Source organism: Oncorhynchus mykiss, chromosome 10 (genome assembly GCF_013265735.2).
Source record: "Oncorhynchus mykiss isolate Arlee chromosome 10, USDA_OmykA_1.1, whole genome shotgun sequence".
Classification (NCBI taxonomy): domain Eukaryota; kingdom Metazoa; phylum Chordata; class Actinopteri; order Salmoniformes; family Salmonidae; genus Oncorhynchus; species Oncorhynchus mykiss.
Window position 1 is genome coordinate 4,551,106 of NC_048574.1, and position 23,590 is coordinate 4,574,695.

Sequence of the window (23,590 nt, forward strand, 5' to 3'; positions counted from 1 at the left end):
ATGTAGAGAGAGGGAGAGAGAGAGAGAGAGATAGATGGGGAGAAAGGTCATTATCACTGTTCCAGTACTTCTCTCCCACATTTTGCTTTGAACAACAACAACACAGACTTGCTCCAACTCTCTCTCTCTCCCACATATCTGCATCCTTAATGTAGATCCACAATGAAACATTGTACCATTCAAGGACAGACAAACACAGAGAGTTAGAAAGGTGAAAGACAGAGGAGGGGGGATAACCTCCCATCCTCCAAAATATTCTGTGATTTTAGAGTTTATAGTCTGATAGACTGACATTTTCTAGTAGCTTGGTGGTAGTTGAACTAAATTCAAATCTAGGTAGTGTTTTCAGTAGGTTACTACTGTTTTCCCATGTAGCGGTGTAGCTAACAACTGGAACTACACACTACTGTTTTACCATGTAGCGGTGTAGATAACTACTGGAACTACACACTACTGTTTTACCATGTAGCGGTGTAGCTAACTACTGGAGCTACACACTACTGTTTTACCATGTAGCGGTGTAGCCAACTACTGGAGCTACACACTACTGTTTTACCAGGTAGCGGTGTAGCTAACTACTGGAGCTACACACTACTGTTTTACCATGTAGCGGTGTAGTGGTGTAGCTAACTACTGGAGCTACACACAACTGTTTTACCATGTAGCTAACTACTGGAACTACACACTACTGTTTTACCATGTAGCGGTGTAGCTAACTACTGGAGCTACACACTACTGTTTTACCATGTAGCTAACTACTGGAGCTACACACTACTGTTTTACCATGTAGCGGTGTAGCTAACTACTGGAGCTACACACTACTGTTTTACCATGTAGCGGTGTAGCTAACTACTGGAACTACACACTACTGTTTTACCATGTAGCGGTGTAGCGGTGTAGCCAACTACTGGAACTACACACTACTGTTTTACCATGTAGCTAACTACTGGAACTACACACTACTGTTTTACCAGGTAGCGATGTAGCTAACTACTGGAACTACACACTACTGTTTTACCATGTAGCTAACTACTGGAACTACACACTACTGTTTTACCATGTAGCGGTGTAGCTAACTACTGGAACTACACACTACTGTTTTACCATGTAGCGGTGTAGCGGTGTAGCCAACTACTGGAACTACACACTACTGTTTTACCATGTAGCGGTGTAGCTAACTACTGGAACTACACACTACTGTTTTACCATGTAGCGGTGTAGATAACTACTGGAACTACACACTACTGTTTTACCATGTAGCGGTGTAGCGGTGTAGCTAACTACTGGAACTACACACTACTGTTTTACCATGTAGCTAACTACTGGAACTACACACTACTGTTTTACCAGGTAGCGATGTAGCTAACAACTGGAGCTACACACTACTGTTTTACCATGTAGCGGTGTAGCTAACTACTGGAGCTACACACTACTGTTTTACCATGTAGCTAACTACTGGAGCTACACACTACTGTTTTACCATGTAGCGGTGTAGCTAACTACTGGAGCTACACACTACTGTTTTACCATGTAGCGGTGTAGCTAACTACTGGAACTACACACTACTGTTTTACCATGTAGCGGTGTAGCGGTGTAGCCAACTACTGGAACTACACACTACTGTTTTACCATGTAGCGGTGTAGCTAACTACTGGAACTACACACTACTGTTTTACCATGTAGCGGTGTAGCGGTGTAGCTAACTACTGGAACTACACACTACTGTTTTACCATGTAGCTAACTACTGGAACTACACACTACTGTTTTACCAGGTAGCGATGTAGCTAACAACTGGAGCTACACACTACTGTTTTACCATGTAGCGGTGTAGCTAACTACTGGAGCTACACACTACTGTTTTACCATGTAGCTAACTACTGGAGCTACACACTACTGTTTTACCATGTAGCGGTGTAGCTAACTACTGGAGCTACACACTACTGTTTTACCATGTAGCGGTGTAGCGGTGTAGCCAACTACTGGAACTACACACTACTGTTTTACCATGTAGCGGTGTAGCTAACTACTGGAACTACACACTACTGTTTTACCATGTAGCGGTGTAGCGGTGTAGCTAACTACTGGAACTACACACTACTGTTTTACCATGTAGCTAACTACTGGAACTACACACTACTGTTTTACCAGGTAGCGATGTAGCTAACAACTGGAGCTACACACTACTGTTTTACCATGTAGCGGTGTAGCTAACTACTGGAACTACACACTACTGTTTTACCATGTAGCTAACTACTGGAACTACACACTACTGTTTTACCATGTAGCGGTGTAGATAACTACTGGAACTACACACTACTGTTTTACCATGTAGCGGTGTAGCTAACTACTGGAGCTACACACTACTGTTTTACCATGTAGCGGTGTAGATAACTACTGGAACTACACACTACTGTTTTACCAGGTAGCGATGTAGCTAACAACTGGAGCTACACACTACTGTTTTACCATGTAGCGGTGTAGCTAACTACTGGAACTACACTCTACTGTTTTACCATGTAGCGGTGTAGCCAACTACTGGAACTACACACTACTGTTTTACCATGTAGCGGTGTAGCGGTGTAGCCAACTACTGGAACTACACACTACTGTTTTACCATGTAGCGGTGTAGCTAACTACTGGAACTACACACTACTGTTTTACCATGTAGCTAACTACTGGAACTACACACTACTGTTTTACCATGTAGCGGTGTAGATAACTACTGGAACTACACACTACTGTTTTACCATGTAGCGGTGTAGCTAACTACTGGAGCTACACACTACTGTTTTACCATGTAGCGGTGTAGATAACTACTGGAACTACACACTACTGTTTTACCAGGTAGCGATGTAGCTAACAACTGGAGCTACACACTACTGTTTTACCATGTAGCGGTGTAGCTAACTACTGGAACTACATTCTACTGTTTTACCATGTAGCGGTGTAGCCAACTACTGGAACTACACACTACTGTTTTACCATGTAGCGGTGTAGCGGTGTAGCCAACTACTGGAACTACACACTACTGTTTTACCATGTAGCGGTGTAGCTAACTACTGGAACTACACACTACTGTTTTACCATGTAGCGGTGTAGCTAAATTCTGGAAGTAAGCACAACTTTTTTGGCTAAAATAAAATAATAGGCTAAACTACACCTACTGTTAACATAAGACACCAAAGTGATTTGTAGTGTAGAACTTTTCAGATTTAGATCTGATAATCTTTCACAAAGTAGTTTGGATGTAGTGAACTACTTTTTCAAAGTAACTTTAGTTCAGTAAACTGTATTTTTCTTAAGGGTAACTTTAGTGTAAATTAACTTCTTCCAGTGTGAAGCAATTGGTAGATTGGTAAACTTAATTTCGGAGTAGCTTCCCCAACACCGCACATAGTCAGGACATCAGTCTTCACATTCCCCCTCTCTTCATCCTTCTGGTTCCCTCCCTCCCTCCTTCCTTCCAGCCTTTTCTTGTGAATAACTGCAGTCCAGCGCTTTACCATGGTGATACACACTACCCAGTACAATTACCATGGTTACACTACCCAATACAGTTGCCATGGTGACACTACCCAGTAAACTTCCCATTACAGTAAACATCCCCTCCTCCCTTTCTCCTCCTCTCTTCTCCCCCTCTCTCTGTCCTTCCATTGTACAGTCTTTAAGAGCAGGCAGGTTAATCATTAGACTCTTTTAGTCTTGGTTCTGAAGTGAGGCCTGAGGTAGTAGTTGGGTAATAGTGGTGAGTTACAGCTGGGATCAAGGTCAGGGTTAAAGAGAGCTCCTTTAGTTATGTAGATGACTGTTATCGCACACGCACACGCACACACGCACACGCACACACACACACGCACACACACACGCACACACACACACAGTGTTATGTAAGGGAGTGCTTGTTGTTGCTCAGCCACTCGTACAGACAGAGACAGAACAGCCTGTGAACACTGAACACTGAATTAATTGACAAATTATTGGGCCTCCACTGTTCTCTCTCTGTCTCTCTGTCTCTCTGTCTCTCTCTCCTCTCTCCTCTCTCTCTCTCTCTCTCTCTCGCTCTCTCTCTCTCTCTCTCTGTCTCTCTCTCCTCTCTCCATATCTCTCTCCTCTCTCTCTCCTCTCTCCTCTCTCCTCTCTCTCTCCATATCTCTCTCCTCTCTCTCTCCTCTCTCCTCTCTCCTCTCTCCATATCTCTCTCCTCTCTCTCTCTCTCCTCTCTCCCTCCCTTTTCTCTCTCCCTGTCTTTTCCTGGAAATGTAAAAGAGTTGGCGCTCTGTTTCTCCTGAGCCCAGTTCTGTTTCCCTGTGAAGTAATTCAAGTGTTCAACAGCGTTGGATGGAAGACCAGACCCGGGTCATTGTGCTGTGGTGTGACAGTCAGAACAGTTTGATCGGTTCCCACCTCCCTTGTACCTCCCTGGTTCACCTCCAGAATACTGGTACTGCCTGGTACCACCCTCACAATGGCACTAGTGTCCCTAGCCCCTACCTCCTACCCCCAACACCTTGTCACTGCTATCCCTAACACAGCCTGTCGCTGGGAGCTCAACAACAGGGCTGAGGAATGTACAATACACTGGCTGACTCTTATTCCCACATCAATATCAGAGCCATTAGAACATTACTAATTAACTCCAGTGATCTGAGCACAGATTCACTTTTAATGCATTACTTTAGACTCCAAACCCTCAGAGAGACACCAAACACCAAGGAGTAGAATACTATAGACAGGAGTATCCTTTCACATATCAGTAGACTGGAAATAGAAAGTTACTTGTGTTTTAATTGTTGTTTTCTCTCTCCTCTCACGTCTACCCCTTGTCTCTCTCTCTCTCTCTCTCTCTCTCTCTCTCTCTCTCTCTCTCTCTCTCTCTCTCTCTCTCTCTCTCTCTCTCTCTCTCTCTCTCTCTATCTGCTTCCCCCTCTCTCTCCATCTATCTCTCTCTCTCAATCTCTCTCTATCTCTCTCTATCTCTTCAGCTCCCTAACATGTTTGGTGATCTGCGTTCTACATTCATTGCTCTGATGATTGGTTCCTATGCCTCCTCTGCTGTCACCTTTCCTGGAGTCAAGGTAACACACACACTCACACACACACAATTGTTTTACTATCCAAACAATTAAATAGTTATAGACTAAGCAAGTCAGTTAAGAACAACTTCGTATTTACAATGACTGCCTACACCGGCCAAACCCTAACCAGGACACCACTGGGCCAATTGTGTGCCAGCCTATGGGACTCCAAATCATGGCTGGTTGTGATACAGGAAACAACAACAACTGTAATGGATCACCTAGGAATCAACAGCTACTTTTAAAGATCACCTAGGACACAAAAACAACTGTTATAGATCACCTAGGAAACAAAATCAACTTTTAAAGATCACTTAGGAAACAACAACAGCTGTTATAGTTATCCTAGGAAACAAAAGCAACTTTTAAAGATCACCTAGGACACAACAACAAAAACAGTTATAGATCACCTAGGACACAACAACATGAACAACTGCTTTAGATCACCCAGGAAACAAATACAACTGTTATAGATCACCGTGGACACAACAACAACTGTTATAGATCACCTAGGACACAACAACAACTGTTATAGATCACCTAGGACACAACAACAACTGTTATAGATCACCTAGGACACAACAACAAGTGTTATAGATCACCTAGGACACAACAACAACTGTTATAGATCACCTTGGACACAACAACAACTGTTATAGATCACCTAGGACACAACAACAACTGTTATAGATCACCTAGGAAACAACTACAACTGTTATAGATCACCTAGGACACAACAACAACAACTGTTATATATCACCTAGGAAACAACTACAACTGTTATATATCACCTAGGAAACAACTACAACAACTGTTATAGATCACCTAGGACACCACAACAACAACTGTTATATATCACCTAGGAAACAACTACAACTGTTATATATCACCTAAGAAACAACTACAACTGTTATATATCACCTAGGACACAACAACAACAACTGTTATAGATCACCTAGGAAACAACAACAACTGTTATAGATCACCTAGGACACAACAACAACAACTGTTATAGATCACCTAGGAAACAACAACAACTGTTATAGATCACATAGGACACAACAACAACAACTGTTATATATCACCTAGGAAACAACGACAACTGTTATAGATCACATAGGAAACAACAACAACTGTTATAGATCACATAGGAAACAACAGCTGCAACAACAACTGTTACAGATCACCTAGGAAACAACAACAACAGCTGTCATAGATCACCTAGTAAACAACAAATACAACTGTTACAGATCACCGATATCATGCTGGGCCAAGTGTTTCCTAGGTGATCTATAACAGTTGTTGTTGTTTCCTAGGTAATCTAAAAACAATTGTTGTCGTTTTTGTTTCCTAGGTAATATAAGTTGATGTTATTGTTTGTTTCTTAGGGGATCTATAACAGTTGCTGCTGTTTCCTAGGTGATCCATAACAGTTGTTGTTGTTTCCTAGGTGATCATTAGCAGTTGTTGTTGTCTCCAAGGTGATCTATAACAGTTGCTGTTGTTTCCAAAGTGATCTATAACAGTTGTTGTTGTTTCCTAGGTGATCTATAACAGTTGTTGTTGTGTCCTAGGTGATCTATAACAGTTGCTGTTGTTTCCAAAGTGATCTATAACAGTTGTTGTTGTTTCCTAGGTGATCTATAACAGTTGTTGTTGTTTCCTAGGTGATATATAACAGTTGTAGTTGTTTCCTAGGTTATCTATAACAGTTGTTGTTTTCTCTGTGATCTATAACAGTTGTTGTTGTTTCCTAGGTGATATATAACAGTTGTTGTTGTTTCCTAGTTTTAAGGGTTAAGGGCTAGGGTTAGGGTTAGATATATACCAGTTGTTGTTTCCTAGTTGATCTATAACAGTTGTTGTTGTTTCCTAGGTGATATATAACAGTTGTAGTTGTTTCCTAGGTGATCTATAACAGTAGTTGTTGTTTCCTAGGTGATCTATAACAGTTGTAGTTGTTTCCTAGGTGATCTATAACAGTAGTTGTTGTTTCCTAGGTGATCTATAACAGTTGTTGTTATGTCCTAGGGTTAAGGGTTAGGGTTAGGCTTAGATATATAACAGTTGCTGTTTCCTAGGTGATCTATAACAGTTGTTGTTGTTTCCTAGGGTTAGGGTTAGATATATAACAGTTATTGTTTGTTAGGTTATCTGTAACAGTAGTTGTTGTTTCCTAGGGTTAGGGTTAAGGGTTAAGGGTTAGGGTTAGATCTATAACAGTTGTTGTTTGTTAGGTGATCTATAACAGTAGTTGTTGTGATCTTTAACAGTTGCTGTTTTATCCTAGGGGATCTATAACGTTGTTGTAGTTTCCTAGGTGGTATATAACAGCTTGTTGTGTTGTTGGTTTTTCCTAGGTAATCTACAACAGTTGTTTTTGTCATTGTTGTTGTTTCTTATGTGATATAGAACAGTAGTTATTGTTGTTGCTTCCTAGGTGATCTATAACATTTGTTGTTGATGTTTCCTAGGTGATCTATGACCTTGGTGTAACCTTCATCACCATTATGGTTGTCTGGGCAGCGTGTTCCGGCCTCGTCTTCTTCAACTGCTTCTTCAACTGGCCCCTGGAACCCTTCCCTGGCCCCGAGGACATGGACTATAGGTACACACACACATACACACACACACACACACACACACACACACACATAGTAGTAGTAACAGTAATACCAGCCATTAGGGGGGCTACATGTACAGTATTTTCCATCAGTGTGAGGGTAGGGTAGGGTATGGTAGGGTAGGGTAGGGTAGGCTGTGTGTTCATGTAATGTGCAGTAGAATGGGCAGTAGAATGTGCAGTAGAATGTGCAATAGAATGTGCAGTAGAATGACCAGTAGAAATAGCAGTAGAATTTGCAGCAGAATTTGCAGTAGTATATACAGTACTGTTAGAGGTCAAGCTCCAGGTCAGCTCAGGAATGTTTAACTGAACTGTGTTACATTTACACTGGAATAACATGACTCTCCCTCCCTCCCTCCCTCCCTCCCTAGTGTGAAGGTAAAGTTCAGTTGGCTGGGTTTTGACCATAAGATCACAGGGAAGCAGTTCTACCATCAGGTGACCACGGTTGGGAAGCGTCTGAGTGTGAGCAACAGTCTGAAGCAGAGAGAGCTGGCCACTAAGGAAGGACACAAACTCTGTCTCTCAACCATGGACCTGGAGGTCAGCAAAAAACCCAATGAGGAATGTAAGGACCCAGCACAAATCTTTATACAACATTACACAATGTGGCCTCCTGAGTAATGCAGTGGTCTAAGGCGTCACCACAGACCCGGGTTTGATCCCAGGCTGTGTCACAACCTGCCATGACCGGGAGTCCAATAGGGTGGCACACAATTGTCCCAGCGTAGTCCGGGTTAGTGGAGGGTTTGGCCGGGGAGGTTTTACTTGGCTCAACGCGATCTAGCGACTCCTTGTGGCGGGGCGGGCGCCTACAGGCTGGCGTTAGCGCTGCTGATTTCCGGGTTAAGCAGGCGGGTGTTAAGAAGCGTGGTTTGGTGGGCCATGTTTCAGAGGACGCATGACTCATCCTTCGCCTCCCGAGCCTATTGGGGAATTGCAGCAATGAGCCAAGATTGTAATTGGAAATGACGAAATTGGGGAGAAAAAAAGGGGGAAAAACACAACGAAAAAACAAAAAAACATGCCACAATATTCTGCCAACTTAAAACAACACAACATACAGGTAACTGCCAAAATAAAGGAAACCCCAACCCCAACATTGTCATCCTATGGGGGCATAGCAATGGTAGACAAAATAATGGCCAAATGGGGATTTTTATACATAACCCTAAGCATGATGGGAACCTGTGTGGAAGCAGCTGCTTTCAATATAATTTGTATCCATCCTTTACTAAGGTATTTCCATTATTTCGGCAGTTACCTGTACATACCAACATGACACAATGTTCATACAACAACGCACAACCTTCATTCAATGTTCAGACAACAGAACACAACACAAAGTGCATAGTACAACACAACACAGTGTACATACAACACCAAACATATACTACAATAACCTTGAAAACATTTGAAACACATCTCTTCTCTGCCTCCGCTTCTGTCCTTCAGCCCAGTCGTTCATGCAGAGCATCATCAGCCCTCTCTTCATCCTCTCTCTGGTCACCATGTCCATCACTCAGCTCCGTCTCATCTTCTACATGGGAGCCATGAACAACATCCTGGAGGCCCTCAGCGATGGAGACCTCAACACTGGTGGGTACTGCTGGTAGGACTTGGTGAGCCATGAACAACAACCTGGAGACCTCAACACTGGTGGGTACTGCTGCTAGGGCTGGGTGAGCCATGAACAACATCCTGGAGACGTCAACACTGGTGGGTACTGCTGCTAGGGCTGGGTGAGCCATGAACAACATCCTGGAGACCTCAACACTGGTGGGTACTGCTGCTAGGACTGGGTGAGCCATGAACAACATCCTGGAGACCTCAACACTGGTGGGTACTGCTGCTAGGGCTGGGTGAGCCATGAACAACATCCTGGAGACCTCAACACTGGTGGGTACTGCTGCTAGGGCTGGGTGAGCCATGAACAACATCCTGGAGACCTCAACACTGGTGGGTACCCCATATGGAAAATAATCATGACAATCAAATAAGAATGTTTACAGCAGGCAAAGATCATTTGTACAAAAATGTAATAAGTAATCTGGTAAGGATTTGGTAAGATATGTTTGCCATGTATGTCAGTGGTGTCATTGTATATGTGTTTTCTACAAACTCTACCAGTCAAAAGTTTGGACACACGTACTCATTCCAGGATTTTTCTTTATTTGTACTATTTTATACATTATAGAATAATAGTGAAGACATCAAAACTATGAAATAACACATGTGCAATCATGTAGTAACCAAAAAAGTGTTAAATAAATCAAAATATATTTTATATTTTATATTCTTCAAAGTAGCCACCCTTTGCCTTGATGACAGCTTTGTACACCCTTGGCATTCTCTCAACCAGCTTCATGAGGAATTCCAACAGTCTTGAAGGAGTTGCCACATGTGCTGAGGACTTGTGTGTTTTAAAATGCACCTCTCTTCTTTTCCTCCTCTCTATGTTCTTTTTCTCTCCTGTAGTGGAGAGAATGGAAGTTGGTAAGACTGCAGGCCTATTGGATTAGACTAGTAGATATAACATCTAAAACTAGACTGTCTGTCTCTTAGCTTTCCTAGCCTCACCTAAAACTAGCCTGTCTGTCTCTTAGCTTTCCTAGCCTCACCTAAAACTAGCCTGTCTGTCTCTTAGCTTTCCTAGCCTCACCTAAAACTAGCCTGTCTGTCTCTTAGCTTTCCTAGCCTCACCTAAAGCTAGCCTGTCTGTCTCTTAGCTTTCCTAGCCTCACCTAAAACTAGCCTGTCTGTCTCTTAGCTTTCCTAGCCTCACCTAAAACTAGCCTGTCTGTCTCTTTTTTTCCCTGTTTTTAGTTACTGTCTCGGTTGTATAGACTGCTAACATGTAATAGGACAGAGTGGCCAACCATCTTGTGGAGAGCAGGGTTTTGTTCCAGCCCTGCTCTAACATACCTTATTCTACTCATCAGCTGCAGATTTCTAGCAGCTGAATCAGTTGTGTTACAGCAGGGCAGGAGAAAAAGCCTGCACACTCAGTAGCTCTCCACAGGGAGGGTTGGCTACCTCTGCTTTAACCTTAGCTTATCGTTTTAGGTACTGCTAGCATTACATCCTAGTCTTAGGCGTGACCAGTTAACCTTAGCTTACCGTGTTAGATACTGCTAGCATTGAAACCTAGTCTTAGGCGTATCCAATTAACCTTAGCTTACCATGTTAGGTACTGCTAGCATTGAAACCTAGTCTTAGGCGTGACCAATTAACCTTAGCTTACCATGTTAGGTACTGCTAGCATTAAACTCTAGTCTTAGACTTGACCAGCTAACCTTAGTGCGATGCTAAACCTTAGGACTCTATTGAATCCGTATTGCGAAAGTTTAGCTCTGAAGCCCAATTGAAATTTAAGGGCAATGTTCTCGCATTGGCCGAGACTGCATTCAAGGTAATTGCTGAATAGGTCAGCTCATTTGGAAATTCTATAGCAAGTGCTATTAGCATTTCACTCTAGTTTTGTGATGACTGTGATAGTTACCTTTGTCATTCAAACGTAGCATTAACCTTAACCATGGAATAGTTATCATTGTTACTATTGGTTAGCTTCATAAGCATGACCATAGCTGTGTATAAAGCAACCACATTAGCATCAACCTTAGCCTCTTAACAACTGTGTTGTTGCTGTACTTCTCCCCCATAGAGATAGATAGAGGACTCATCTTTGTATCTGTGCCATTATAGTGCCTGTGACAGCCTGGGCAGCGCCATTTGAGGCTATTGATCATTATGAAGAAAATAAATCAAAAATAAATCACGATTGGCTGTTCCCTCTGGATGACCCGGTTGAACATGACTCCAACAGAGTCACCAGGAGGGATCAGCCAATGGAGTTGGAAGTCCCACCCAGTTGACTACATTAAAATGATGGAAACCCTCAATGGCGCTGCCAATGCTAATATGTCCTTTTGGCCACTAGAGACCTCTATATTCTCTATGTTCTCCCCCAACCTAGCCCAGTCCTTGACTGTCCCTGCCCTGAGCTAAACCAGTACTAGGTAGCTGCTAGCCTATCATCAGTTACTAGATCTACTACTCATTAACTTACTACCGTAATCATTAATGCTAAAACGCAGGAACTCTATGGATTAACATGGAATAGTTATTTATTAGACTGGCTAATAATCTGTCCTCTCTCTCTCTCTGTGTGTCTCTGTCCTCTCTCTCTCTCTCTCTCTCTCTCTCTCTCTCTCTCTCTCTCGCTCTCTCTCTCTCTCTCTCGCTCTCTCTCTCTCTCTCTCTCTCTCTCGCTCTCTCTCTCTCGCTCTCTCTCTCTCTCTCTCTCTCTCTCTCTCTCTCTCTCTCTCTCTCTCTCTCTCTCTCTCTCTCTCTCTCTCTCTCTCTCTCCTCCCTCCTCTCTCCACAGTCAGTTTGTACTCCTCTATCTTCGGCATGCTGCAGCTACTATGTCTGATGACGACTCCAGTGATTGGTCAGATTATGGACTGGAAGCTGAAGGACTGCGAAGATGCAGAGGGGGAGGAGGAACCGTGTAGCAAGTAAGTTACTATGTCACCTAATCCTTACATCCTAACCCCTAGGCCCTACAGAGAGTTTCAGAGGCACAAAGATCATACCCCCAAAACATTCTAATTTACAATAAAAGTGTATATATATACAACAATATTCACCTTGGGCACAACATGATCTGAAACACAACCAAAACAAACAGTAGATGCACCCAGTTTGTAGAGTCACAGGCTTGGTGTAGTCATTGCGTGCTAGGAATGTGGGACCATTACTAAACTGTTGACTACTTGAATAAACTATAAGTGAATTTGTTCAAATACTTACGACATCTTCAAGCATTGGGGGAGTAGATACATAAAGTACTTTCATTTAATTTAAATTATCAAACAAATGCAGTACAGCCAGCCAGCATAGTAAGTTAAGTCACTAGCAAGTAGCCCTTACCATCTATGGGGGTCTGAGAGGATTGGATAAGAGTGCCTAGGCTAAGGGTTGATGTCTGTGTGATGGGCTGATGGGAATAGGATCGGACCTCCTCTCCCCTCTCTAACCCTAACCTCCCCAGGGACCAGCTCAAGGCCAAGCCCAGAGACAGACAGATCCAGAAGGTGACCAATGCAATGCGAGCGTTCATCCTGACCAATGTCCTATTGGTGGGATTCGGCATCACCTGCCTGGTGCCCAACCTCCCACTGCAGGTAAGTGCTCCATCCAGCTATAACTCAAAATAGTCCCCGCCTCCTTACCTTCTCCTGGCCAATCAGAAGTAGCTGTCCAGGACAAAAATTGGTGACAGCTGATGTTGGAATGAGATGTGAGTGGTGCTCTGTCGCCACCTATAGGCATTCAAGTGGAACTACAGCTAGACACCACAAACTACTCTCTATAGCGGACAGCATCACACACTTGCATCTACACCAGGCCTGGGCAAAGGCCGGCCCGGGGGCCTTACGCGGCCCGCGATCTGATTCAATACGACCCTTGGAATCATAAAGAATTTGCGAGAGTAAAGTTTTGAAAAATGTTTTCAAATTAATAGCCCAACGAATACTCGCTTTGTGTAATGATTTAACTCCCACCGCTTCTGGGACATTTATTTTGAAGGCACGTATAAATAACAACTGACAGGCTGACACACAGGTCACAGTTAAAAAAAGTAGCTAGCTAGAAATTGCACAAAAATGCATCTTTCAAAGAAAAGGAAAGTAGACAATGAATGTAGGGTGTTCCAGGAAGAGTGGACAAATATTTATGTATTGAGGTATCTGGGAAAGCTGTGTGCTTAGTGTGCAAAGAGAGGATCGCTGTCTTGAAAGACTACAACATGTCCTGACACTTCCAGATGAAGAATGCAGAGAAATACAGAAATGTGTCTTCTGTTTGTCTCACTGTTGGAAGAAACCGAGTTGGGTCATGCAGATCCATTATGAATAATATTCAGGGATAAAAAAACAACAACATTATGAATCACATTCAGGGCTACAACAACAACATTATGAATCACATTCAGGGCTACAACAACAACATTATGAATCACATTCAGGGCTACAACAACAACATTATGAATCACATTCAGGGATAAAACAACAGTATGAATCATATTCAGGGCTACAACAACATTATGAATCACATTCAGGGCTAAAACAACAACATTATGAATCACATTCAGGGATAAAACAACAGTATGAATCATATTCAGGGCTACAACAACATGTTTTAGGTCCCTTGCCCCAGGCCCTCCTGCAGAGCTGGTGATTGTCATCTGATGTGTTCCTCCTCTCCTCAGATCCTGTCATTTGTCCTCCACACTGTTGTGAGAGGGTTCATCCACTCTGCAACCGGAGGTCTCTACGCTGCTGTGTGAGTACTGGCATCACCCTGGGAGGGTGTGTGAGTGAGTGAGTGAGTGAGTGAGTGAGTGAGTGAGTGAGTGAGTGAGAGATGGTATCAACATGAAAACTGTAAATGGATTATATTCCCTCTCTAGGTACCCGTCGTCTCAGTTTGGCAGTCTGACGGGGATGCAGTCTCTGGTGTCTGCTCTGTTTGCTCTGTTCCAGCAGCCGCTCTTCATGGCCATGATGGGCCCTCTGAAGGGAGACCCACTCTGGGTGAGGATACACACACAGCACACACACACGGCACACACACAGCGCACTCACACAGCACACACACACAGCACACACACACACACAGCGTACTCACACAGCACACACACAGCGCACTCACACAGCACACACTCAGCACACACACAGCACACACACACACAGCGCACTCACACAGCACACACACACACACAGCGCACTCACACAGCACACACACACACAGCGCACTCACACAGCACACACACACACAGCGCACTCACACAGCACACACACACACAGCGCACTCACACAGCACACACACACACAGCGCACTCACACAGCACACAGCACACACACACAGCGCACTCACACAGCACACACACACAAAGCACACTCACACAGCACACACACACACAGCGCACTCACACAGCACACACACACACGCAGAACACAATCAATCAAATGTCTTTATAAAAACATTTTTACATCAGCAGTTGTCACAAAGCCAGCCTAAAAACCCAAACAGCAAGCAATTCCGATGTAGAAGCACGGTGGCTAGGAAAAACTCCCTAGGGAGGCAGGAAGCTAGGAAGAAACCTAGAGAGGAACCAGGCTCTGAGGGGTGACCAGTCCTCTTCTGGCTGTGCTGGGGGGAGAGGAACCAGGCTCTGAGGGGTGACCAGTCTTCTTCTGGCTGTGCTGGGTGGAGAGGAACCAGGCTCTGAGGGGTGGCCAGTCCTCTTCTGGCTGTGCTGGGGGGAGAGGAACCAGGCTATGAGGGGTGGCCAGTCCTCTTCTGGCTGTGCTGGTGTCATTGGATTGCTCGCTCTGTAACTCAGTAACTCAATCCACTCAGGTCGGGTAGATAAAAAGCCCGGGATGTCGTGATGCACCCCTCCTAGGGATGGCATGAGAGAGAGCGAGTAATCCAGTGATTCAACCCCTGTAATGGGGTAAGAGGCAGAGAAACCCAGTGGAGAGAGGGGAGCCAACAATAATTTTTTTATGAAACATTTCAGATTTTTGAATGTTACGAATGTGGAAAAAGGCTGCAGTGTGTTCCTCAAAAGAGAGATCAGTGTCCATAGTAAAGACGAGCTCCTTCACAGTTTTATTTGAGACAACTGTACAACCATCAAGATTGATTGCCCTATCTGACAGCAGATCTCTTTGTTTCTTGGGACCTGGAACTTGCATCTTAGTTTTGTCCGAGTTTAAACATAAAACATTTCATTATGTCTGAAACACAGGCTTCCAGGGAAGGCAATTTTGGGGCTTCAACTTGTTTCATATAAATGTACAGCTGTGTGTTGTCTGCATAGCAATGAAAGTTGACATGTTTCCGAATGACATCACCAAGAGGTAGAATATATAGTGCAAACAATAGTGGTCCTAGAATGGGGAACGTCAAAACGTTGATTTGTAAGGAGACAAACCATCCACAGAGACGAACTGATCTCTTTCCGACAGATAAGATCTAAACCAGGAAATAACTTGTCCGCGTAGACCAATTAGGGTTTCTAATCTCTCCAAAAGAATGTGGTGTCAAAAGTAGCACTAAGGTCTATGAGCACGAGGACAGATGCAGAGCCGTGGTCTGATGCCATTAAAAGGTGACTTACCACCTTCACAAGTGCAGACTCAATACTATGATGGTGTCTAAAACCAGTCTTCAGGAAGTCAGAGAGTTGCTGAGCAACAGCTTTTTTTTTTTTTAATTGAGAAGAGATTTTATATAGGCCAATATATATATTTTTTTACCGGATCAAGAGGCTTTTTCAGGATAGACTTTATTACTGTCACATCCTCTGGTTGTGAGTTTGGTACACATCCAGGAGGGTGTGGTCAATATAGGAGGACCAAGCACAGGAAGTAGCTCTTTCAGTAGTTTAGTTGGAATACGGTACAGAAGACAGCTGGAAGGTTTAGCGTTTATGACTATTTTCGTGAATTTGTCAAGAGATACAAAATGTAAAAAGTCGAGTCTCTCAATTGATCCGAGGTCCTGTGCGGACAACTGAGTTTTGGATAAATATGCATATTCAAAGAGGAGTCTGCATATCTAAAGAGAATCATTTGCATATCTAAAGATAATCATTTGCATATCTAAAGAGAATCATTTGCATATCTACAGAGAATTATTTGTTTTATATTTTTGATATTGCATTGAACTCTCTTTCTAAGCTAGTCGGATGACTTACAATTTGGTGGAGCGCCAAAGCCGTTAAATAATTCTGGAAGCTTTCTCCAGGGCTCGGTTAATTTCTGTATACTAAGGAGCAAGTTTCTAATGACAGTTTTTAGAGGTGCGACTGACCCTAGGTATTATGCAAGGTTAAGTTTAGATAATTGGTTAGGTGGTTAACTGATTTTTTGTCCGAAAGTCTTATTGTAACTAAAGTGAACTCTATTTCCCATGGTGCTCTAGGTGAATGTAGGCCTGTTGGGGGTCAGTATGCTGGGCTTCCTGCTGCCTCTGTACCTGGTGTGTTTCAGACGCACACTGCACCGCCAGATACAGGATAGAGACCAGGACTCCAAGATATACCTCAAGATCAACGGGTCCAGCAAACCTGAAGCTTTTGTCTAGAAAAGGGAGAGAGGGAGGAAGGTGGGAGGAGATGGGAGGGAGAAGAGGGGAGAAGAGTGTTGCTCTACGTTGAATCTGCAGAGGACACACACATACACACAGATATCTACACACGCCCACACACACACACACATACACACAGATATCTACACACGCCCACACACACACACACATACACACAGATATCTACACACGCCCACACACACACACACATACACACAGATATCTACACACGCCCACACACACACTTTTGAAGAGACCCATGTAAGAACTTCTCCTCTTGTCATGAAAACATACTACCTTGGACAGACACTAAGGACTGAATAAGAGCAAGAACAAGAGAGAGGGGAGAGACTGTGAAAGGAAAGGGTCATCAGCCCCCCCCACTTCTTCTTCTCCTCTCCTCTCAGTTCTCCTCTCAGTTCTCCTCTTAGTTCTCCTCTCAGTTCTCCTCTCAGTTCTCCTCTCTTCTCCCCTCCTCTCTCCTTTTCTCCCCTCTTCTCTTCACATACAGTGCTCACTAACCCCCCCCATCCCTCCCCTTTCTAGCGCTGAAATGACATCCTATGCCTGGATGTCCCACCTAGCCATCTTAAGATGGATGCACTACTGAGTTTGTAGATGATGCTCTGGGAGGAGTTCAGGGTTGGTAACCATGGTGACAGACAGGATGGGTGGTGTTCTACAGTTGGTAACCATGTTGAAGGACAGTGGGAGGTGTTCTAGGTTTAAGGACCATGGTGACAGACAGGGTGGGAGGTGTTCTACAGTTGGTAACCATGATGATAGACAGTGGATGGTGTTCTACAGTGGGTAACCATGGTGACAGACAGTTGGAAGTGTTTTAGGGTTGGTAACCAGGGTGACAGACAGGGTGGGAGGTGTTCTAGGGTTGAGGACCATGGTGACAGACAGGGTGGGAGGTGATCTAGTGTTGAGGACCATGGTGACAGACAGGGTGGGAGGTGTTCTACAGTTGGTAACCATGGTGACAGACAATCGGTGTGTCTCTAGCGCCAGGTGACCCACCATTATGCACACCTGTCACCATCATTGCGTCCATTTGCGCAATATTGGACTCACCTGGACTCCATTACTTTGTTGATTGCCCCTCTATATCTGTCTGCTCCTCAGTTTGTTCACCGTGTCAGCATTATTGTTACTATGTTTTTCCCTGTCCAGACGCTGTCTGTTATCCATTAAATGTTCACTCGCTGTACTTGCCTCTCGTCTCCCAGCGTCTGTCCTTACAGGGGAGGTGTTCTAGGTTTGTTAACCATGGTGACAGACATGTGGTTCTTAATTATTATTTTTTCCACCTGATCAACCAGCTGAGCTTCATAAAGATATGGTTGAACCTTTCTAGCTAAGGCGTTCCGCTAGCGACCCACCTCAACAACATCCGGTGAAATTGCAGAGTGCCAAATTCAAACTACAGAAATATTAATATTTAACATTCATGAAAATACAAGTGTAATACATCAAAATAAAGCTTAACTTCTTGTTAATCCAGCCGACGTGTCAGATTTCAAAAAGGCTTTACGACAAAAGCACACCATGCAATTATATGAGGACAGCGCCCCGCATACAAAACCATGAAAAACATTTTTCAATCAGGCAGGTGCGACACAAAAGTCAGAAATAGCGATATAATAAATGCCTTACCTTTGAAGATCTTCTTCTGTTGGCACTCCTGTTTAGCTGGCGCGCTTCAGTCAATAATCCACTGGTTTCCCTCCTTCAAAATGCAGACTGATGAATCCAAACGTTACCAATAAGCTTATCCAAACAAGTCAAACAACGTTTATAATCAAATCCTAATACGTAAATAAACAATACAATTTAAGACGAAGAATAGTATGTCCATTACCGGAGATAAATAACAAAGAACACTCTTTCCTCCAAGCGCATGGAAACACTACAGCCAAAATGGGAGCCACTTAGAAAAACTTCTAACTAATTTTTCCTAAAACCAGCCTGAAACTTTTTATAAAGACTGTTGACATCTAGTGGAAGCCCTAGGAACTGCAATCTGGGAGGTTTTTGCCTTATAATAAAAGTGACAGCCAGTGGTAGGCCAAATGTTATTTTTTGGGGGTTGTCCTCAGGGTTTCTCCTGTCATATCAGTTCTGTTATACTCACAGACATAATTCTAACAGTTTCAGAAACTTTAGAGGGTTTTCTATCCACATATACCAATTACATGCATATCATTTTGGGCCTGAGTAACAGGCAGTTTACTTTGGGCACGCTTTTCATCTGGACGTCAAAATACTGCCCCCTACCCAAGAGAGGTTAACCGACTGACTCAAAATACTGCCCCCTACCCAAGAGAGGTTAACCGACTGACTCAAAATACTGCCCCCTACCCAAGAGAGGTTAACCGACTGACTCAAAATACTGGCCCCTACCCAAGAGAGGTTAACTGACTGACTCAAAATACTGCCCCGTACCCAAGAGAGGTTAACCGACTGACTCAAAATACTGGCCCCTACCCATGAGAGGTTAACCGACTGACTCAAAATACTGCCCCCTACCCAAGAGAGGTTAACCGACTGACTCAAAATACTGCCCCCTACCCAAGAGAGGTTAACCGACTGACTCAAAATACTGGCCCCTACCCAAGAGAGGTTAACCGACTGACTCAAAATACTGCCCCCTACCCAAGAGAGGTTAACCGACTGACTCAAAATACTGGCCCCTACCCAAGAGAGGTTAACCGACTGACTCAAAATACTGGCCCCTACCCAAGAGAGGTTAACCGACTGACTCAAAATACTGCCCCTTACCCAAGAGAGGTTAACCGACTGACTCAAAATACTGGCCCCTACCCAAGAGAGGTTAACCGACTGACTCAAAATACTGCCCCCTACCCAAGAGAGGTTAACCGACTGACTCAAAATACTGGCCCCGAGCCCAAAGTGGGTTGAGAGCTATGATTAGGTTGTATAAAGATATGGTTAAATATGTGAGAACTATGATTAGGTCTGAAATTATGCATTCAGCTCTGCTCCTAAAATAATGGTACTACATTTTTCTCAAAGTTAATATTGTATGTCCCAAATGGCATCCCTTTTCCTGAATAACCACCTAAAGCAGTTTTCCTATATAACTACTTAAATCAGTTTTCATATATAACTACTTCAAGTAGTTTTCCTGCATAACCACTTAAAGCAGTTTTCATATATAACTACTTAAAGCAGTACACTATGTAGAGAATAGGGTGCCAATTGAGACGTAGCACCAATGGAGTTGAGGGTTTGTATGTGGAACGGCCACAGGTCTCTTCTATTCTGTTCTGTCATGCCACTTCTATGCTGCTGTCTGTTATTTTACATAGAGATAGATATTTATATTTATGTGTTGTTGGAAATGATAGTATACCATTATTGACAGACATAAAGGTAGCAGTACTGATACTTGTATTGATTTATGGTAAATCAATGATGATTAGGGATTTATAGTTACAATGTTGGGATCAGTCTGGAGCACACAGAGAAATGCAACACCTCATGTAACCTCTGACCTCTATCCCCTGTAAGGCATTATCCTGAATATCTCATCAGGTCTTCTGCTTTAGGTTTCTCTATATTGTTTTGTTAGGATCAATCTCTTCAATCTGAACTGATAATGGACTTCAAGAAATTAAGGAAATATCTTAAATGTTCTCATTGTCTAGTTTTTTAATTAAACACGGTGTGTCATATCATAGGCTTGATATGTAATGATGATGATGATTATTAACTACTAAACCCTTTTTTTTTATGTTTCACAATTTTTTTTAAAGATTCCAATGATTTTTCTTTGTTTATTTATTTTGTGATAATTCTTCTGTATTAAATCTGTTTTAAACCTGACTTTTCCATCTGGATGAATATGATATGATAATGATAAGATATAAACACTCAGTGGCCAGTTCATTAGGTACACCCATCTAGTATCGGGTCAGACTCCCCTTAGCCACCAGAACAGCCTGAATTATTTGGGGAATGGATTCTACAAGGTGTGGCTTTCAAATGTTGCTCAATCGGTATCAAGGGACCTAACGTGTGCCAGGAAAACATTCCTCACACCAATACACTACCAGCCTGTACCGTTGACACCAGGTAGGATGGGTCAATGGACTCATGCTGCTTACGCCAAATCCTGACTCTGCCATCACAAAAGGAATGGGGATTTTGGAGGACCTGCCGATGTTTTTCCACTTCTCAATTGTCCAGTGTTGGTGATGGCGTGCCCACTGAAGCTGCGTCTTCTTGTCTTACATAATAGGAGTGGAACCCGGTGTGGTCATTTGCTGTAACAGCCCAGTGTAGTCGTCTGCTGTAACAGCCCAGTGTGGTTGTCTGCTGTAACAGCCCAGTGTGGTCATCTGCTGTAACAGCCCAGTATGGTCATCTGCTGTAACAGCCCAGTGTGGTCGTCTGCTGTAACAGCCCAGTGTGGTCGTCTGCAGTAACAGCCCAGTGTGGTCGTCTGCTGTAACAGCCCAGTGTGGTCATCTGCTGTAACAGCCCAGTGTGGTCGTCTGCTGTAACAGCCCAGTGTGGTCGTCTGCTGTAACAGCCCCCCTTGGGTTTGGCTGGGAATGCTACCACTCACTGTCCTGCTTCCTTATCCCCTATATGAGTGCCGTCGCCAGGCACGAGGTGGGAAGGATGGTCTTGGGTTTCGGTGTTGTAGCCGTGGGGCTATGGCGGCGCGACAGCACATTCGGCTTGACATTCTAGGATCCCGGTTGGTATGAGAGAGAGAAGCTGAAACCGGTGAAAAGCAAGGCCCATCGAGCTTGCCTGGAATTGAAACGCTTGGCGGTGCTGAGATATTCCAGGTTCTTGTGGTCCACACAATGAACAGATGTTCCACCCCCTAAGTGCCTCCACTCCTCCAACGCCATCTTCACTGCGAGAAGCTCACGATTCCCCACATCATAGTTCCTCTCCGTGGCGTTGAGGCGATGGGAGAAGAAGACGCAGGGATGTAACTTGAGGTCCAGGGCAGAAAGCTGGGACAGGACAGCCCCCACTCCAACATCCGAAGTATCAGCATCCACCACGAACTGGCAGGTCGGGTCAGGATGAACCAAGATGGGAGCTGTGGTGAAACCTTGGGAGAGGTGAGTGCAGATAGGGGAGAAGCCAGTGTGCTGTAACCCCGGATAAAGAAGGGATGAAAGTTGGTGAATCCCAGAAAACTTTGCAGCTGCACCCTGGATGTAGGCTGGGGCCAATCCACCACCGCTCTCACCTTCCTGGGATCCATCTGTACACTGCCTGCAGCGATGATGTAACCGAGGAAGGGGATGGTGGAGCGATGTAATTCAGGAGGCGTTGAAGAACCTGTGGGACGTGGAGAGCGTGCTCTTGGGCGGAGCGGGAGAAGACGAGGATGTTGTCAAGGTAGACGAAGACAAACCGGTTCAACGTGTAGTGGAGAACATCCTTAACCAGAGCCTGGAACACAGCAGGGGCGTTGGTAAGCCAAAAATGGCATGACCAGATACTCGTAGTGACCGCTGGCCATGTTGAAGGCAATCTTCCACTCGTCCCCTTCCCGTATCCCCATCATCCCCATCAGGTGGTAGGCGTTCAGTATGTCCAGCTAGGAGAACACATTGGCCCCCTGAATCGATTCGAAGGCAGAGGAGATGAATGGTAGCGGGTAGCGGTTCTTCACATGATGTCATTGAGACCCCGGTAGTCGATGCACAGGTGCAGGGTTTTGTCCTTCTACACAAAGAAGAACAGGGGAGGCAGAAGGACAGATGAACCCTGCAGCTAAGGAGTCCTCAATGTAGGTCTCCATAGTCTTCGTCTCTGGACCTGACAGAGAGTTCAGTCGTGGCAGAACGGGCTCCAAACCAATGATGGCACCAGCAAACCAGTCAATAAAGGGATTGTGTTGCTGGAGCCAAGAGAATCCCAATACCATGGGAACCTGAGGAGACTTAATGAGCAGGTATTTGAATCGTCTCGCTGTGGTTCCCTGACACCCGTAGATTGATGGTGGTGGTGTTGTGGGTGACCCGGCCTATAGAGCGCCCGTCCAGCACTCTAACGTCCATGGAAATGGAGAGGGGCTGAGAGGTGACGTCAAGCTCGGACGCCAGGGTAACGTCCATAAAGCTCTCATTGGCCTCATTGTCGAAGAGTATCCGGGGAGATTTCAACTTGTTTCCCCACAGCAAAATGTCATGAAAAGGGGTGTGAGTAAGGGAAAAGTTCTCTGTATTGCCCACCAGAACACTCGCTCCTACTGGTGAGCCTGGTCTTTAAGTGGACAAAATGACCAGTAGTCCTGCAATACAGGCAACTCTTAGTGTGAATCCTGTATAGCCATTCAGCTGGAGACAGACTAGCTCTGCCTAGTTGCATTGGCTCGGGAAGAGGTGAATAGGCAGCCTTCGGAGATTCTCGGGGGACCTCGGGTTCTCTCGGCAACGGAGCCGTCAGAAACTTCTGTGATGCCTCGGAAGCGAGGTGGAATCCTTGGGTGATGAGCATCAGAGGTTCTCGGGCTGCAAACTTGTCCTTAACTTCCATCCGATACTCCGTGCAGGAACATGTCGAACAACACTTCTGGGTTCCAGGCACTCTCAGCTGCCAACCAGCTGGCAACAGACAAGCAGAGAACACAGGTATAAATACACTGGATATAATTGGGAAGATGGGCGACACCTGGAGGGGTGTGGAGATAAACATAAAGACAGTTGAAACAGATC

At 44.3% G+C, this 23,590-nt stretch overlaps 1 protein-coding gene across 2 annotated transcripts in view; it reads left to right on the top strand.

Moving 5' to 3' along the window:
- The window catches only part of LOC110534814 (large neutral amino acids transporter small subunit 4), a 40,255-nt gene extending 22,164 nt beyond the window's left edge, over positions 1–18,091 (top strand). Inside the window, exons 6-15 of one of the 2 annotated variants that reach the window (XM_036989522.1) lie at positions 4,985–5,077; positions 7,552–7,685; positions 8,075–8,271; positions 9,159–9,302; positions 10,182–10,199; positions 12,091–12,223; positions 12,760–12,892; positions 13,981–14,054; positions 14,182–14,305; positions 16,707–18,091. In XM_036989522.1, the coding sequence (XP_036845417.1) occupies positions 4,985–5,077; positions 7,552–7,685; positions 8,075–8,271; positions 9,159–9,302; positions 10,182–10,199; positions 12,091–12,223; positions 12,760–12,892; positions 13,981–14,054; positions 14,182–14,305; positions 16,707–16,868 (1,212 nt within the window). In that variant the 3' untranslated portion in view covers positions 16,869–18,091. The remainder of the gene's footprint in view (positions 1–4,984; positions 5,078–7,551; positions 7,686–8,074; positions 8,272–9,158; positions 9,303–10,181; positions 10,200–12,090; positions 12,224–12,759; positions 12,893–13,980; positions 14,055–14,181; positions 14,306–16,706) is intronic. The other variant, XM_036989523.1, reaches the window with a different exon arrangement.
- The last annotated feature ends 5,499 nt before the right edge of the window (positions 18,092–23,590 follow it).